Raw genomic sequence first — 19468 nt, 5'->3', positions numbered from 1 at the left:
ATTAATAAACAAATCTGTCTTCCTGGTTGACAGAAATTGTACTTCTGTAAATGTTTCATCAGAAGCTGTGAAGGCATCGTATTTTCTTTCCTCAGAGAAACAGAGACTTGTGTACAGTCATTAGTGTGTTCTTTCAGCATCTACTTCAAAAGCAGATCTGATATTGTCTGTGGTATCAGGTGAGCCAGGGTTATCAAGACAAGCCCTCTCTTTCTCTAGGCCTTATCCTAAAGAAACACACTGCAGAACAGGTGCTGTTCAATAGCTGCCCCAGAACAGCATGATGCTACTATTACATTTCACAGTCCTTCAGAGGATTTGATGACAAGTGATCCATCTTCTTCCCTCCCCAAAAGGAGGATACATGAAGGAAAAAAAGAAAACCCTATCATTTTAATCTGTTACTTCTCTTATTTTAGCATCTAAGAGAGCAGCTACAGTCCCAGACATTTTACAAATACACATTACTTAAAATATTCTGCTTTGTTTACCTGATAAGCTTACCTGTCCAGGCTCTAACAGTGGCTCCATTAGCTCTACCCCCTCTGCATAGACTTGAATTAGTGCAAGTAAATCCCTGGATTTGACAGCCTCAAGTAATTCACTCAGTTTAGCTGCTGCAGATGCACAAGTCTTCCTGGAGAACTTATGATCTACATATTTAGCAGTGATAAATTCTTTACGTGCAGTCCTGTGGGTGTGAAAATAGAGCTTGGTTTAGAAATACTTAGAAAAATGGGTCAATGACTTAAATTTAAACTCACCTTGCCTAATTCAGGAGCTGAGCAGGGCAGAAGAAAACTATTGATAAAGACTTTATAATGCATGTCTGTCTTGCAAATAAGCCCAAAACCAAGGTACATATTCAATTTTATCCTGCCTTCTTGTTACATACAAAAAGTACTCTGAATCTGAGGACTAAGACCAAAGAAAAAACAAAGCCTGAAATGTGATTTCTCATGGGAACACGTCAATCTGTTAAAAAAGGACAAGTATGAAAAAGATGCTAAAAAGAGGATAAAAGAAAAATACTTAATGAGCTAGAAAGCAGCATTAATAGCTTAAAAAGCCTTCTGTGGCAAAACAATATATGTGATGTCCTTTGTGCATCTCCAACACCAAGGAAAGGAAGAAAAGGCTCAACTCTATCTCAAGACAGAACCTGAAGCTGGTGTCATTTAGTCCAACTGTGTCTCTCACCAGAGGAGATGCTACAAAACTCAAAACCTCTCAAGATTCAAAATAATGAATCTTGAAACCCAAACCTGAAGTTTTCTACACCAAGAAGCTGTAGTTTCAATGTGACTGCATGACAAAAGACTGTACTTCTAAGAAACCCCACAGGTGGAGTAAGAAATCCCTTTCTTCTGCTGTCCCAGCTCTCCTCTGGATTGGTTACTCTTTAACACATTTTACATCACATATATATTCCACAGTAAACTTAATATTAAAGAATTCAAAGATTGTAAACTTACATATCACTTGATGGAGTGGGTTTAGGTGAAGGACTGGGTAAATTCCCTTCCATAATATCATTAAAACTAGTATTTCCTACATTCTTGGCCAGCTGCAATAAGAAAAACAAAATAAAACATCCAACAACCTGGACTATTAATGTGCATTTTCCACACTATTGCTAAAAGATGGAATACAACAAATTGCAGAATAAAAGCACAGTGATTACACTTAGAAAAGAATTAAAAATTTTAAGTGTGAATCCTATCGTCCCAGCCACTGCTGCTGTATTTGAAGACAATCTACCTCCAGCATAAGAACAGAATGAGGAACTAGCAGCATAAACACTGAAACAGTTCTAGTACACTAATCAGGAAGTTACTTTTGGAAAGGAGCTCAGACCTACTGCAAAGTCACACTTAGTAAAATTTGATTTAAACCACTGCTAACTTCAAAACCGACTCAAGATTTCAAAAATGCTTCCAGTGCTAATGTTAAACCTACACAAATCCAGAACTACCTTTTATCTCCTCTCAGTTTTCCCTACAAAGTTTCTGTGACAAGTGTCTTCTCACACACCAACCACAGTTGAGGAGATAAACCTGCTGTAACTGTGTTTTTTTCTTTCTTTGTTTCTTGTTTCGTTTTTGGTTGGTTGGTTCTTGTTTTAGTTTTAGTAGCCACATCAAATTCCTTGAGTAAGTTTAATGCTAGAGGGTTTCTTCCATAAAATTAAAAGATTCACCCAACAATTTTCTGTCAAAATTAGGAATGGTCATTCTCATTGGTCAAGTTAAATTAGCTTTCATTTTCTTTAATTACATGAGATTTTGGGCTGCTCTGATTTAAGGTCAAGATCAGCTAATGGGAGGCAAAATCCTGATGGCACTAATGCCAATATTCATTCTGCAAAACCTCCAGAAATTAACATCAGAAGTGACAGATGGTTAAAAGCATCAATAACACATAATAGTAAAAAGCCTCATGTAAGACAGATACAAAAATGTGAAGACAGCATTCTGCAAAACACATACCTTGAAAAATTTTAACAATAAATTATACACCTGAATGATACCTGTATCTAGAACATCTGACTAGAAAATAATAAAATAATCCAAATTAAAGGAACTTACCAAGAGTTCAGACGTTCCTAATTTGTCTAATTCCAAAGACTGGATTCGAGAAATATGGACACCCATTTCTCTGTGTATTCCAGAACACTCAATGCAGGTTAAAATGCCCAAATTAGTTGATAGCCATGTTGGATCTGTAGAATTGCAAAACAAAGTATTTAATCAAAGTCCAAGAAAAGTTTTTCAATGATGGTAAGAAATCCCAGTGCATTCTGAAATGATTCCTCACTTAATGCTTTAATAAATGGAAATAAACTAAGAATATTCCATACTTTTCTCCAAACCACAGTGAAAAATTAACCACAGTTTGATACCAGTGGAATTAAGTTTTTCAGATTTAGAGACAGTCCCAAAGGCACTGAATTCAGATGTACAAATCCATACTGAATGACTGTATCTGAATACATTTAGGATTTGTTTCTTGTAGAAAGTAAGGCCTTTGCTTCCTGTTTTCAAAAGGAATAGATCTCCTAAATTCCACTGTAGGCAACAAAGCTTTAATGTTTACTTCTTAAATTTTGAATAGTCTTTCTTCATAGAAGACTGACTATGGCATTTTCCAATAAGTAAACCAGTAATATGTTGTGGACCATTTAAGTAATACTGGCTAGTCCAGGACAAAAAAATATTGTGGTCATGGTAGGAGATCTGCATGTAACGTGAGCATAGATTTTACACAATGAATGCTATATAAGAAGCAAGATGAGTTTTTAAGGAAAAGAAAAAGCTCCAGACATATCTCCAGACAGACACATAATTTCAAATTAATCTCTTCCTTGGTCTTAAATAGTAACTGACAAAGCATTAAGTCAGGAGTTTTAAAGCAGCAAGTTGGGGTGCAGGAGTGAAGCTTAAAACTTCACTATAAAATAAACGAAGAGTGAGAACTGCAATCTGAATTTCTGTAGCTTTACATCATGAAATAATTGAATGAACCAATTTCCAGGATATGACAAAAGTATATTCCACTTTGCATTTTTTATCTAGGTATTTCTTATTTGGATCAGTTCTGCATCGGTTAGCATCTCTAAGATACACGCCATCTACTCAGTTCCAAATGAATATCACCTTCATGAACTAGCTCTTCAGATGTGAAAGCTGTAGCAGCAGCTGCTAACTACCGTATCAATTCAGTAGTACTATGATGATTTGACTCATCTCTAGGTTTACGTGACATGTAACTGACCTGTAACTCTGCACTTCTGAAGATAATATCTGAGAGGATTTCAACTCTGGGTCTCATTCTTTGCACAAGATTGGGTATTTTTGCTACTGTAGTTCTAATAGTCTCATGCCAAGATAAAAACCTCAGAGTAAGATCCTGGCCAGGTCAATTTTTCCACAGTCATTGTCTAAGCATTACTCACTTCTACTTAGTAGCATGCACAGGATCAGTGATGCCAAGCAACTTCCATTCAAGTGCAACAAGCATCTAGAGACAGTGCAACAAGAACAGTTCAAACTCCAGAGGGGCTTGAACTGCTGGAAGTAAGCACAGACAACACACAGAAATATTTTAGTGAATTAAATAGAACTGAAGTATAAAAGTCGTATTTGTTCTTTTAAAAACAGGTTGAAGACCAATCAACACATCACTTAGAAAATTAGTTTGCACTCTACAAACACATCTCTAAAGAAATTACTTTGCTTCCAACACGAAGTTGATGACATTAACAAATTGAGATACCTGGTGAGCCACAATCACAACAGACTTCATTTCCGGGTAATCTCTGTATGTCATCAATAATGGCTTTTGTCAGATCCTCTAAACTGTTCTCCCCTGTGCTCTGCTCTCCACGGAATGCCATATTTAATGCTTCTTCTTTGCTGTTAGTCAATACTGATATCCATCTAGCACAAGATAAAGACCTTAATGAAGATCTGCATTTGCAAATACAAGTTAACCTATAAACCATAGAAAGCTTGGCAGGAACAAAATATTAGTGGGAATATAGGGAGGGATTTTACTGTGGGAGAGACTGAGTGGGAAGAAAGTGAGAGGTGGAAAGGAAAGATTTGAGAAAAAGTGATAAAGAATCAGAGAAGGCAAAGAGAAAAAGTCTTAACTCTAAAATCCCTTTGGTAAGCAATTTAAAGCCAAAGTAGCACAGTTCTCAAGTTCCTCAAATAAGCAGATGCTGTGGAAGTGAAAGGGTGCCATTAAGCTCCTGTAAATTTAACTGCTTTAAAAGTAGGTGTCTAAGATCTTCCTGAATTCTATCCCATTACTGAAGGAGAAAATTGCAACCACTACTTTCTCCAGTGTGCATCTCTCTTCACAGAGGAGACAGGAAGCACATTTTTAATGTGCTAATGGCTAGTTGCCTTTCAAAATGTGGGTCTCAGCGCACTCAGAGTCAGACTGTAATGACCAAATTAATGAAAACTGCCATGGCAACAAATGGCTGAAGAAGGGAGCATGGCAGAGGAGTAACGATACTGAGAGCTAACTGAAAATATTCAGAGCAACTGTTGACTGCAGCATATCAAGACTCCAATTATATTTCAGACAATGGCTCCCCCTGCTCCCAACCACTCTGCAAGGTTTTGTTTATACAATGATGTTTTAAATGAAAACCAAGTCAAAAAACCCCTCTCAGGGGCTGCTGCCCTCCAGGTGGAAGAGGGGAAAGCAGTGACGCTAAGGACAAAGCATGTTGCAGATGTTCTTTTTCTAAGTGAGGCAGCACTGCAAGTTAAAAATAGAAACTCTCCCAGGTACAATGATTTTAGACCTACTGCAAACACATGTTTTTTACATAGGAATATTTTAAACTGGCAGTGTCCGCACATTTCCTGTTTACAATATTCCAATTATCTGCAACCACCAATCTGTTGAAAGGGGTTGAAATGGCTGCGGTCATCTAAGCAACCTTCAGATTGAGATTCATCAGTTCTCATTGAAATAATAATGAAAAGATAAACTTCAAAAGTATTTCAGAAAGGAATTCATATACATAATCTTGCAATACAGATTCAGAGCTTGAACTGTATATAACTGTATATACATATGTTAACTATATATACTGTATATAATAACTTGATATGCATATTTTTTAAATCTAATGGGTAAAAAATAGTCTAAGTTGGATTTACAAAACAAAAAATGCTTTAATTATTAAAAAAATCAACCTTTAAAATACATGTAACAAATTAATACCAAATTTGCCCCATAGTTTATATACTGAGAACAATGTATTTCCATTATCTCCAGTTATATGAGAACATACAAGAACCCACACTAGATGGCATTCTTCTGCAAGTTTTCTGATGACATCCAAGGTTATTAACAAACTCAAGAGGCAGCAGTGTCTTGCTTCTAATATTATAGTGATGTTTGGTTAAACAAGCAGTAAAATAATCATTAAACTCAGACAGACAACATTTGTTGACAATTTCTTTCAGGGTTACAGTCTGATTAGTTTGTTAAAAAGGCAGAATTTGAATAAAACTCAACTATGCAGGAACAATCAAAAATATATTAGATGCCATTAAAATAAACACAACATGACTGAGCCAGCTGTTAGTTTGATACAGATTTCCATATTATGGGTTTCTAAACTGGAACAGCAGTAGCTTATTTTGGTTGTGCTTCCTCAGCTAGAGGGAACCCCTGCCCCAAGGCTGCTTTGCACTGTGGGGTCAGCTTGCCCCAGACAGCAGCAGCAAGGCCCACTGAACGTAAGCACAGCAACAGACACTTTCTTAAGGACTGGTGCTAATTATACAAGTCCCCCGTTGGTCACCTGGCCTTCTGACACGCTGTACACCCAAACCAAACAATATAAAATCAATAAATATATTAATTCAATGTCAACATTTTATATAAACTGCCTTATGGCTGCTGTTCTTTCTCTTATCTGTACAAATCTCCTTTTTCCTTTGTTTTTTAAAAATGCATTTGCTTTATTTTATACCACCAGTGTCAAGGTAATGGTCAAAACACTTCTGGTGATACCAAGGCCAAGTTGGATGGGGCCTTGAGCAACCTGGTCTAGCAGAAGGTGTCCCTGCCCATGGCAGGGGTTTGGAACTGGATGATCTCAAAGGTCCTGTCCAATTCAAACCATTCTGTGATTCTACTGATACTTTCTATTGTTCTTGCAAATAATTTAAAATTTACTCAAGTCTTAACAGAACCACTTTGTCTTCTATCAAATACAGTAAAACCGGTTGTCCAATCTGCTACTACACTTTTCTTTCTGGATCTCTGCAGTCTTATGATCCTTTAAGGCATTTGGTTTGCTGGAGATTTCCAGTGTTGAAGAAAATCATGAGGCTAAACAAAAATCTGGCATCATGGGTGACTTCTGGATCCAGTGAAGGAGAAGTATTCGTTAGTTTTGGGTGCATTAGTCCAGTATTTCTATGCCAATAAAAGCTCCTCCTTTCCCTCCCCACCAAAACAACAATCAGTCTAACAGTTATTTTAGTTTGCAATAAAGGATTATGTCTCTTCTGACAATCACTACTGCAACAGGATTATTTCCAGGTAAATGCATGAACAGAACAAGAATAGCATAATATTTTTCCAACATTCAGAAACAACTTTTTTGTATGGAAAAAGCAACAGATGTTATCAAGACCTTCCCATTCCTTTGGTATTCCCAAAGTAAAAGACATCTGAAGACTGTTGCTAAACACTATACTGAAGTTAGATGCGTGTTTCTTCATAGCAGAAATTTGGAATAGCTTTGTTAATATTCCAGGCATCTTCTACAGAAATCAATATACTCTTGGGCTTCAAAGAGAGTAGAAAAGAACTAAAATGTTTTATCTGGAGTATGTTTGGCTCTATCCACAATTATCAAATATTCAATATCAAATATCCAGTTATCAAAGTAGAAAGTACCTGTTATTGCAAATGTTAAAAGAAACCTGTTTTTTTAGAGATCTGAGGTTATGTTTCTCATAATATACACAAATATATATATGCACATAGACATACCTCCTCCCTCTCCCCTGCACACACTGTACTATTAGAGAAACTAATAAAATCCACTGAGACTTTAAAGGCAGTGAAGCAGTAATTAAAGGTCAACAGACAGCTGGCTGGATAAAAATAAGAAACTAAAACATAATCAAGAAATGCATTGAACTAAAGGCAATGTTTGAGGGGAAGCAGTAATAAACCTGTAACAGAACATAGGTCTCACTGATTCATATTTTAAACCATCTGCTTTTAAAATTCATTATTAGTTTTATTTTTAAGCTATTTAAGGAACCAGTTTCAAATGCTCACTAGGAAAATGCATGCAAGGTCAATTAAACTAGAGTATAAATGCATCTTTGCTTTTTTTTTTTCTCTATTTAGATTTATGGAAGGATTTTGATTCTATGATTCTATAATTTGAAAACCAATTGGTGAACAAAGGAAAAAAGACAGAACAGAGGCAGCATTCAAATTGGGTGGACAAAACACAAGACGGAGAAGAAAAGGTCAAGGACAGCGAGGCACACATATACAATTCAGGTGAAAACTGGAACAAGAGGATGACAACTATAATCAAGGAGCTACATCACATAGCTCCTGCAGAACACTCAAATCAGTAAGATTAGAAGTCAAAGGGTGCTGTTCACATGACACCTTAGATAATAAAGCAATTTAGGGCTACTCAGTGGCTGCTAGAAGAAAAATAGACCATTTGGTTATATAGTAGTTTTTCATCAACACATTAACAACCATTCTGGATCATGAACTTCAATTAACTAAAGATACTGCAGAAATTTTCCTAAAGAAAAGAAAAAGAAAAGTAAGTTTCTATGTGCATCTCAAAGCAGTACTGCTTCTTGGGTCACTTAAGTAATCTTCTGAAACAGAACACTTGTCTGAGTAGCATTACAATACCTTTTTGAATGTGGCCTAGAGTGTCAATACGGGCAAAATACACTTAGCTTGTGTGCATGTATTTCAGCACTTGGATGCAAATAATCTCTTCAGCCAAACAAAACTCCTTAAACTTGCATCAGCATTAAGATGCTACCACTGTGCATTGTACTGGTATGGCCCCACCTTGAGTACTGTGTGCAGTTTTAGGTGCCTCAGTATAAGGAGGACATCAAACTAGTAGATTGTGTCCAGAGGAGGGCAACCAAGATGGTGAAAGGCCCCTGGGCAAGACTTAGGAGAAGCAGCTGAGGTAACCTGGTTTGTTCAGCCTGTGGAAGAGAAGGCTGAGGGGTGCCTTCATTGCAGTCAACACCTTCCTCATGCAGCTGCAGAGAGGAGGAGCTGATCTCCTTTCTCTGGTGACCAGGGGTAGGACACCAAGAAACAGGATGAAGGTGCACCAGGGGAAGTTCAGATGGGACATCAGGAAAAGGTTCTTCACCAAGAAGGTGGCTGGTCACTGAAACAGGCTGGCCCCCAGGGACACAGTCACAGCACTGAAACTGTCAGAACTCAAGGAGCATCCAGATGATGCTCTCAGTCATATGGTTTAGCTTTAGGAAGTCCCGTGAGGAGCAAAGAGTCAGATTTGATGATCCTGATGAGTGCCTTCCAACTTGAGATACTCTATGATTCTGTATTCCAGTATAAGCTATTTCTTCAGCCACTGAACTTTGAAGTGATAAACCAGACTTCAGTGGTAACCAAATGGAAACTATGCTTTTAACAGGAAACAAAACCAGCCTGGAATTTCAAAACAGGCCAACAGAGAGCTAGCTAAACTGAACTGATAGATCTGCCAATCAGAAATACATCACTAATGTATTTTCCCCACCCTTGGCCTTTTAAATCAACATATTAGTAAAAACTAATTTATGGCAGAGACACAAAACCTTATGACTCATCAAATCCATTACTGATCAGAAATAACAGTGTTTTCTTCTTGACTGAGAACATTCCTGGAATAATTAAGTTCCAGAATGACTGCACTAAGCATGACTAGCAGGTCAGCCTTGCACTCTAAGAGCCAACATAAAGTTGTGGGAGACTCTGGAAGTAAAGAGCTGCATGGCAAAGAATTCCCCAGCCTTCTCATTTTACCCATGTCTCCCAGCATTGAACTGTCAATGCCACTGCCTCTCAACACTACCAAACAACTGAAATATCCTACCAACATTCCCTGCTTCTTTAAAATAAACATGGAGCAACACCACCTTCCATTAGAATATAGGCATGTAACAAAAGAGCACAACAGTCCTGAAGAATGAGGCAGCCTGGAAGGCTCAGGCTTGCTGCCTTCTGTAGAGCTGTCAGGTGATGAGCCTTAGATTGTAACTTCCTGCACAACTCATGTTTGATGATAGAGAGAAATATTAAGGAGGATAAAAAGTAGTACATAGTTCTCAGGCAAGAAGTAGTTCTGATCCAGCAGGAAGAAAGATTGTTTTAAAGAGAATAATCTGGTTGGAAACACACATTAGTGAAGCAATTTACTGGATTCTGGAGTACACAGATCTCAGAGGTCTGTCTATTTCTAGGCCTACTGTACAAAAGATGCATCACCTTTGTGTTATATGGAGAACTTTTATCTATTTATAATTTGTAATTTAAAGGAAAAGGTAAGATCAGGAGGAAAAGTGGTAACTGCAAAAAAAGATGTTGATACAGAAGGTTTAGGAGCAGTTAGAAAACATCTCATTCGCCCCTTAATAACCTGATCTACTGTATCTGCCAAGCAACTGCACACAAACCACGTGCTGGCAGGGTACACGACCTAAATGGGGGTTTGGTTCGTTGGATTTTGCTTTGCTTTTAGTGTTACAAGGTTTTCAAAGGGCCCTATAGCGGGCACAAAATAGTTTACATTTACAGATTTACAACCATAGGCACAACTTGATTAACTGAGAAATGTATTTCCACTGTTAGGTGTTATTTTTATACAGCCCTAATGGCAATCCAAACTTGAAAAATTAGAAGTATTCTTACGCTACGTATTCCTGTTCATCTTCTGCTTGAAAGTGGTATGTTCTGTTATCTGAAATGAATAAATATACATTTTCATTTGGTACATGATAAATTCTAAAATAGCTACATATTTAGTAGGTTACTAAAACCTACTTGGCAACCAAAGCCTTGAAGAGCAATTGCAATTAAGCAGCAACATTAATACTTCATTCGTAGCTACGGAAAATGATTCCAAGGGAAAAGAAAAAACAGAAAAAGATGGAATAAGTGAATTTTGATTTATGTACGTATTTCAAGTGTTATGTTTAGAAATATGAAAAACAAGCATGAGTCAAATTTTGCCCTTTTGAAGCAAAACCTCGTCATAAACAAACATTATTTATATCACACACAAAACATCTTGTATTCATTTGCCCATTGAACCCATCTTCAAAACTGAAGAGATGTGCACACTCATGAAGCACTGCATGTATCTGTATACAGACCTGAATTTTGAACTACTTATTATACTCATTGGCAATAATGCATTTGACAATAACATTACAAGGCAGTACTAAAATTGCTACATACGTGATATTAGATCAAAAGACTTCTTATCTTCAGCGTTTGGCTTCACCTGGCAGGTCAATAAATTCAGTTTAGCTGGTTGCCTGTTGGACTAAAAGGAAAATTTATTTTACTTTTAAAATGTCTTGATTTAGGATTATTTTTCTTTTCTGGGAGCAGGTATATATGATATTAATTTAAAGTGTGGGCATGCATACATGTACACCCTCAAAATGCTCGAGACCTGCACGACTTAGTCTGCTCTGGCCTCTCAGAATGGACAGATTGCTAAATCTAAAGAAGACTAAAATCTTCACAGCAACTCTTCCTGACTATTTGAAAGGAATCAAAGGAATAAACCTAAATTTAGAATATAATAATACTGAAGGTTTACTTGTATTTCATAAACCAATGCTAAAACTATTATGCAATTTTTCATTACAGCAAGTATCAAATCAACCATCATAAGCTACAACAGTGGGGGAAATAACTGAAGACATTTTAGAAGGCTAAAGAAGAGTTCACTTACTTCATGCAGCCCACAGGAAGTTTTTAAATTAACTACAAACCAGCCTTTCGCCTCATTTTCTCACTCTGATTAGTTGAACAATTTTAATTTCTTTTACAAAATGAATGTGCAGGCATTAAAATGTTTTAAACAGTTAACATCCTATGTAGGAATAAAACATCTATGACATCTATGTATGAGCTAATTATTGGTCTTCCGGTACAGCCATCAGCCAAAACTAAGTTTATAACAAGAAATCTGGTCAAATCTACCCAGATTCCTTTGACTGCATTGACCAGCCAGTGGCTAGGAGAGGAGTCTACAGGATCTTGCTCTGATGCAGAGAGCTACACTGCAGCCACTTCACTCTATTCAGCTGAATCTCATCCCATATCTCAAAGGTGCAGTAAGAACAGATGTACTGCTCCATTTAACCTGAAGTTGCCACTAGTGGTCAGCAGCAGACAATTAGCAAAGAATTCAACAGAGCAAGTGGAACAGTACTTCCATAAATCTGTCTCCAACTTCTGGCAATCCACAGAACTTCAACAGTCAGAAGCAGAAATGGCCTGTTCGGTGTAATAGTAGACTAACACCAGCAGATTCACTGGGAAAGGATAATGTTAATTTACTATTTTAATAAAAAGGCATAAAAATAACTTACCGTTGCATGTGATATGGTAAGAATCCCATTTTTAACAGTGCACTTTCTTCTTTGCCATACTTTTCTTAACCTACAGAAGAACATCAACAACAAATTCAGTAACTAAACATGACTTCAAACTGCATGTTCATCCTATTGACATTTTGAGAAGATTAGCCTTGAGAAACAAACAGATGCAGTCAAAATTCTACTAAATACCTCACCAAAAGCAAATCAGAAATTTATGACAGGTCTCAATCACTTTGCAGAGACTCATAAAGACAATAGCTTTCTTTTTAATGACTTTAGTTTTTATGATTGCTTGACATGCTTTTTGCATTTACCGCATGAAACTCAGATCTGTGTTCAGATTTGAACTGTGAAATTCTTGAGTACTTGTGGCACTTAGGAGAATGTGCCTTAAGCATCCACAGTAGAAAACAATAAAATCGGTGCATAAACATGGTAAGAGTTCTCACTATGTACAATGTGCTCCAAGAACATACCCATCACTCTTCTTTAAAAGATAGCCTTTCTTCTCACTACCATATTCCTTATTCCCCTGCAGCTGATGCATACTATATCCTCCTTGCCTGCTCTGTGAATCCTAAAAAAAAGGGAAAAACACCATTAACATTTCTTGACATGCATAGGAAGTTTTCCTAACCTTTATGCCTGTTTTACTTCATTTCTCTTCTCTACCACAACTCCACAAATTCATAAAGACTTAAAGAGAGAGAACTTCTACTACATATAGGAGTTTACATCCATAGAACTTGCTTTTACATCACTCGATCCTGAACTAACTGCATGTTCAAGATTCAGTTACTTCATAAGGCAAATATTTATCTCAAAATAATGACTTTTAAAATTTAGAAACACGATATAATCTTATTGTTAAAGAGTAAAATGCTAAGATAAAATTGCAAAAAGAAAGCCACAGAATATAGCATGCATATATACAAAAAAACACATGTAGAAACTAGAATCAAATGCTAATCATCACTGGGGTTTTTAAACCAATTAAAAGATATGTGTATAAATCATGAGGTTTAGTGCATGAAGTCAACTGCTTTTGGCCTGATCTAGTGAAACAATTGAGTGAAACGGATTAACTTGTTATAAGCACATCAGCAAGGCGAAATCCCCCAAAGTTCATTAAAACATTGACTTACTCTCCTAGACTTCGATCACGAAAGGCAAAAGGAACAGAGGGAAGAGAAAGCAAATAATTTAAAACAAGCATTATTATTTTATTTAAAAACCATGTTCCTTGACCATAAATCGTATAGTCCCCATATCTACTAAAACAATGCCCCTTTCTAGCAGTACTAGAAAGAAGGTAAAAATTACTCTTAGGCACACTGGTGTCTTTTCTCATCAAGTAACAAAATATAATAGAATCTGTGCAACCTTTCATATATGACACTGGATTAAAAACCAACTAAGACGACTGAAGGATCAATTCTTACTAAATGTCTTTCACTCTTCAATATATTTAAATTGTCTAAAGTGATAGCTAGACTGCATCCTCCACTAAACCGGAGCCAATTCTGAATTTCCTTCCATTGAAAAAGATCAGGCCCAAAGTTAGCTTTTAATTTTTTGCAAGTGCATATAAAAAGGTACCATTAAGGACACATTGACACAGTTTTAAATATAGCTGTGACACATTTATCTGCAAATATCTGACAAAATCCCACAAAAAGATCAAAAGAAGTTCCATTACTCCCTTGAGCAATAACCTTTTCTCTCTCAAAGCAGTTTCTTACAATTACCATAACCAACATATACTGAAGATTATGCCTTCTTATTTTATTCAGTGACTGTACAATTGTTTTTTCATTTGGTAACAAATTCATAATGGGAACTGAGAGAGGTGTTTGGTAAAACTGGCAGCTGTTGCTGGAAGCAGCACAAGGGCTGTGTGCAACATTCCGTGTTTATGGTACCACAATAAGCAGCTCTTTTATTACAAGTGTATTTCAAACCTCCTACTTGTATTAGCTTAGGAAAGAAGGAAATGAGATACAATTCCTGTTCCAAAGAGTCCATCGGATGTAGATTTGAGGAAAGATATCAAAACATAAAGAAAGACTCAAGAAAACAGACATGAAACATGATTCTAAACACTAGCTGCATTCAACTTAGAGCTGTTAACTTACATGTGTACCAATAATTAGCATACAAAAATAGGGAATAGAAGCCTGTATTTAAGGCCTGGTTTCCTTTAATATTTCAGCTTCTTCAATCATAGAATCATAGAATAGTTAGGGTTGGAAAGGACCTTAAGATCATCCAGTTCCAACCCCCCTGCCATGGGCAGGGACTACTCACACTAAACCATATCACCCAAGGCTTTGTCCAAGCACTCTTCAACATGTAAACTAAATACTTCATATAATTAAAGTTATACTAGTGCTCCTTAAAATATTTCCCCCAAAAACTATAAACCGTAGTTATTTTACAAAGTCAGGTAATTCTTGCACAGAAACTGCCCTAAATTAATTCCAAGACAGTAGATAGCAGCCACAAGAGACATTGCAAGTAACAGAGCCACCGTAAATTGTACTTCACACAGCAATGCTACAGCTTTAGCACTTCAGCACAACCCAAGATTCAAAGGCTTGTCAAGATGTGCTCTTCAAAGAGACAGATAATTGCAGAGACTTCAGCAAGGGAGAGACAGGTCTGCAGAACAATGTGCACGAGCATTACAGATGCCCATAATGCTAAATAAACACCTTCAATACATGCAAGAGTGAAACAAGAGTTGCCTTATAAGACCTAAAGCAAGTGTAGGGTTTTAGTACATTAGTGTTTTTTTCCTAAATGAAAGGATGGGTGCTGAAGAGTAGTTTTTCCATACACAGTATTCTAAATTCAAAAGCATCCTAAATGTTTAATAGATTTAACAGCTACACAGGAATCACTTGTCATCTGGGCCAGCAGGTCAGCCTGGGTTGGGTAGGAACTCTCACTTATCTAATGGCAACTCCAAAGAGGTTAAGGGTGTCCAAATTTAGTTTGGACAGAAATCACTAGTTTCAGCTTCCTTCTCTTGCACAAAGGGGCAAAAGAAACTTAAAGCTACACACCAACAGGGCCTCAATTTCAGTATTTCAAATTGCTCCCCTGCCAAAGCAATTTTTGATAAGAGTACTTCTGAATCCTTACAAATCCACAAGAGAAAATCCCCTTCATTTCATATTCTTTGATATTTCCATTAATCCATAAATTTTCCAACTGTGAGATTATAATGCAGTAAATACAAAGGGGAAAATGTATTCTTAATCACAGTCAACCAGGCCATCTGCCACCATAATAAAGCCCAACTTTACATCACTTGAAGTGATGGAGAGGTAAAGTGGTGAAATTCAGGCCCTGTGTCAAGTTTCATTGCCACTTAGCAAAACAGTAATGACTACTGGCATGCTATTTCAGGATTTAAACATTGAATACCTAAGCAACAGAGACATTGTTTTATCAACCTCCTCAGTATCTGCCAGCATGATTCTGTTCTGTCTCATGGAACTCATCACATTGATTTTGAAACAGACACTTGAACATCCATGTGATCAAATGGTTATTTCATCCAAAATAGTAGATTCTTTCATTACAGCAGATCTCACTCTCTCTCCTGATTTGTCTGAACATCTGAGAATCACAGTATTGCTCCTTGTTCTTCTAGGACACATTTCAATTCCTTTCAAGCCCAACACTTTACAAGTTTTTTGCATAGCTAACATACATGTAAACACACATGCTTTTCAGGAGTCCTAGGATTTGTCTACACTATTAAAAAAGCCACACAGTTTATTATGGTGATGCCTCTGAAGCTACTTTATTACAGAACTAAATGAAATACAATTATTCTGTTTTGGTGGAAGGTAACCTAATTTAAAACATAAAAATTAAATGGGTCAAATTGGGAAACTTAGACACATATTTCATTTAGTTATTCCACCTCATAATACTCTATGAGCAACTTGAGTTGTCCTGTATGCAGCCATGTATGTACAATACATAGCACTGAAGAATAACCCACTTGTCCTACTTTATCTCCTAGAGCTGGCTGATTACACAAGAGCTTGAACTTACTCTACAGACAGGAGACAAGGAGGTGTTTTTCTTTGCTTCCCAGATATTCAGCTTGTAGAAGACAAAGGTACATGAGAACAGAGGAGGTCTTTTTCTTCTGTGTGTTGAGAACTGATTCATAAAAACACTTTAGAATTTCCAAATAGCTCTTGAAATTTAATGTTCTTTGTTCCACTTTTGGGGATGAGGATGGAGAATGAGCACGAGTTACATTCAGAGTGATTTAGATACTGGGGAGGCTACAAATGTAATGCGTGTATGGGAAGCTCTGCATGTATTATGGAAGACATCTAGTAGGTTCATATGCACAGACAGAAGGAAAAGAAGTACCAAACAGAGCACTGGGAAAGACTGCACAATATGAGATATGGGAAAACTGAGTACTAGATAGAACTGTCAGGTCTACAATAAATTGGGATCTATTAAAAGGTGCGCCGTAATGCTCCTGTCATCATTTGTGACAAAGAAAATCTGAAAACCATGGACAGTATGGGGCAAGGCTGTGCTGACCTTCAGAATGAAGCTATTAAAAGTACAGGGAAACAAACAGCCTTCTGGCTAAGGTTTATTTGCTATATAATATACATCTACATTACGAAAGCACACATAGGCAAGTATTCAAAAGAATAAAAAAACCACACCAACACACTATAAGGAATTACTCAGTCATTCCCTATTAACTGCGATTACATCTTCAAGCCATAATCACAATGTGCTACCTACTAAATTACAGGACAGCCCTTACAGATACTTACTGGCCCCAGCTATTAAAGTCCTTCTTACGAAGAAGTGCCAAAAGAATTCTAGGAAAGATTTAGTAACCTTCACACCACATAAGGAAGATTAACTAAAACTAATTTTAGGAGTACATTTAGTACTACATACACTGGAAAAATCAGTGCAGCTTTTGCACATAATAGTTATGTCTCAAAAATATCCTGGAGTTCTCTGAAGGAATTAGCAAGAGGCAACAGACTCATACAGTGTACCTGGACTTTCAGTGGGCACTTAAGTGTTCCTTACGGAAGGTAAAGAATTACATTGCTACAGGACAAGAAAAAAGTCCTCAGATGACCTAACAAGCAGGAAACAAACAATTGAGTTTCACAGAAAGCTGTGCCAGCACATCTGGTGTGTAACACTAAAACAATTTGGGAAAGGGTGAACAGTCAACTGCCAAACTTTGCTACGTGGTATTAAATTACTCAGGCTCCCCAACAAAGGCTGACTGAAGAATTTCTCAAAGACCTCGAGACAGTAAACTTGACAATAAACAGCAAGTGAAAATCAGCATAAACAAATGCAAGTGATGCGGAGGGGAAAAATAAGATACTGTGAGTTCACTATTAAGATTCAAAACCAGAATGATATGGTTATAGCCTTAAAGCTGATTAAATTACACACACCAACTTCTCTGCACTAAGAACTGTCCAAAAAGCAAGTCAGTGTTAGGACTTTTCCACACAACATGTAGTGGTGGATAAGACACAGCTGTAACAAGGTGACCACTTACACTGCTTCAAAAAGCAACTGCACACATTCAAAGACAGGAAATCCACTGGGTGGTGAAGAAACTGCAAAGACAGATAGCTACTAATGGGAGGTATTCTGGGGTGTCCTACATTTTACTCTAAGAATCCATTAGTGATTATTGTTGGAAACTTGGCTGACACAGTACCTCTGGTTGCAAATTACATTTTCATGTATATTTGGTATCAGCAACGCTGACCCATCAGATATGTGGATGATCATATACATGCAGCAGAATGGCATCTGTTTAATGTTTAATTATTATTAAATATGAATCATTATTATAAATATTTAATCAGCTGGGCAGACCTAGCAAATGTTAATGTTTGCTTACCCTATGTTCAGTTTTCTCTTATGTAAAATACATCTTTTCCTAAAGGAAAGCCCTCCCCCTCCACAACACTCAGCTTTACCATGGCATATTCAGTATTTCTGACTCTCAGGCACTATGATTTGGAAAAACTCACATTATTATCTCAGGTAAAAGCTGGGATGTACATTATATCTATCTCCTAGTTCAAAACGAGTATTCCAGTACATCTGCAATGCACACTGCGTATTGCCCCTTTCCTCTGATACCGGTGCAACTGCTGATGTATCTTTAAGTGCCCTGACTCAGCCACTGCTATCTGGTTAACATACAGATTTTCTTCCTTACAGTCCAGTATTAGCAAAAGGCATTTGGAAAGTAGAACAGCAGCACAAAATCCACATGAGTTGGCAGATGAATAGCGATATGGAAACCACAGGTAATTGTGGCTTAGTCAGGATCACATAGGTCAGGAAAATCCTGGACATGTGGGGATGGCAGGACAGAACAAAGAAGTGTGCATTCCACCCATCTGTATTTTTTCCTGAACACACATTCTTTATCATTGTCAAGGACATGATCCTAGGCTAGATGAAGAATTTATCTGACCCATTACAACTATTCTCACAGTACAGTAAAAAAGTGCACTAAAAATTACACAAAAAAGGAACAATTTATTTACAAACAAAATGGAAACACAAAATTAATCTGAAATTATTATCTGTTGATACGTAGTTGAACATTCTAAGTATTAGTTTTTCCATAATGCTCAAAGTCCAACTTTTCTGAACCGGTAACTATAGAAATTAAACCAATTTCTGAAGACATAATGCATAAATTCACATTATCTCTGAGAATAATATGTCTAAATGATTTACCTCCTTCTGATCAAGCTGCAGAGAAGATTTTATCAAATCACGAAGGGCAGTAAGTTGTTTCTTTTCTTCATCTTGTGTCTGCTTTATCTATGGAAAGAGATTGCCATTATATGCTTTTTGGCTGCAACTTTTATTTCTTTCACACATTGCAATGTACTGGTTTAGATGTCCTAAAAAAATCAGCTCAACTACTCTGTGCTTCTGTAATATCTGAAATTATCTTCATGGACTAGTCCACTCTTCTGTGTTCACATTCTATACACACATTACTTGAAAAGCAAGCTAAAATGAATGCACTCTGCATGCTGTGTTCCGTGATGCTTTAATGGCTCACTATATCTAATGCAACTAAATTAGTTTCTGAAATATTAATTAAATAACTTCAATAAGCTTGACAGATGATTTAAAGAATGAAAATACAGTTTAATTTAGCCACAAACTACAATAGTGAATGGGATTATTATAATTTTGATTATAGAATACAAAAGAACTTGGTGACAAGGGGGTTT

The 19468-nt window shown here is 36.8% G+C and overlaps 1 protein-coding gene across 1 annotated transcript in view; it reads right to left on the bottom strand.

Annotated features, from left to right (window-relative positions):
- ASAP1 (ArfGAP with SH3 domain, ankyrin repeat and PH domain 1) overlaps positions 1-19468 on the bottom strand; it is a 118116-nt gene that overhangs the window by 37284 nt on the left and 61364 nt on the right. The window contains exons 5-13 of the mRNA XM_034069793.1: positions 18960-19046; positions 12647-12747; positions 12162-12231; positions 11014-11101; positions 10465-10513; positions 4276-4439; positions 2589-2722; positions 1476-1567; positions 505-691 (exon numbers count right to left, since the gene is read on the bottom strand). Coding sequence (XP_033925684.1) covers positions 505-691; positions 1476-1567; positions 2589-2722; positions 4276-4439; positions 10465-10513; positions 11014-11101; positions 12162-12231; positions 12647-12747; positions 18960-19046 — 972 coding nt within the window. The remainder of the gene's footprint in view (positions 1-504; positions 692-1475; positions 1568-2588; positions 2723-4275; positions 4440-10464; positions 10514-11013; positions 11102-12161; positions 12232-12646; positions 12748-18959; positions 19047-19468) is intronic.

The sequence above is a fragment of the Melopsittacus undulatus genome, chromosome 1, assembly GCF_012275295.1.
Source record: "Melopsittacus undulatus isolate bMelUnd1 chromosome 1, bMelUnd1.mat.Z, whole genome shotgun sequence".
NCBI lineage: Eukaryota > Metazoa > Chordata > Aves > Psittaciformes > Psittaculidae > Melopsittacus > Melopsittacus undulatus.
Note: the sequence above shows the minus strand (reverse complement) of the source record. Positions and strands in the feature narration are given on the sequence as shown.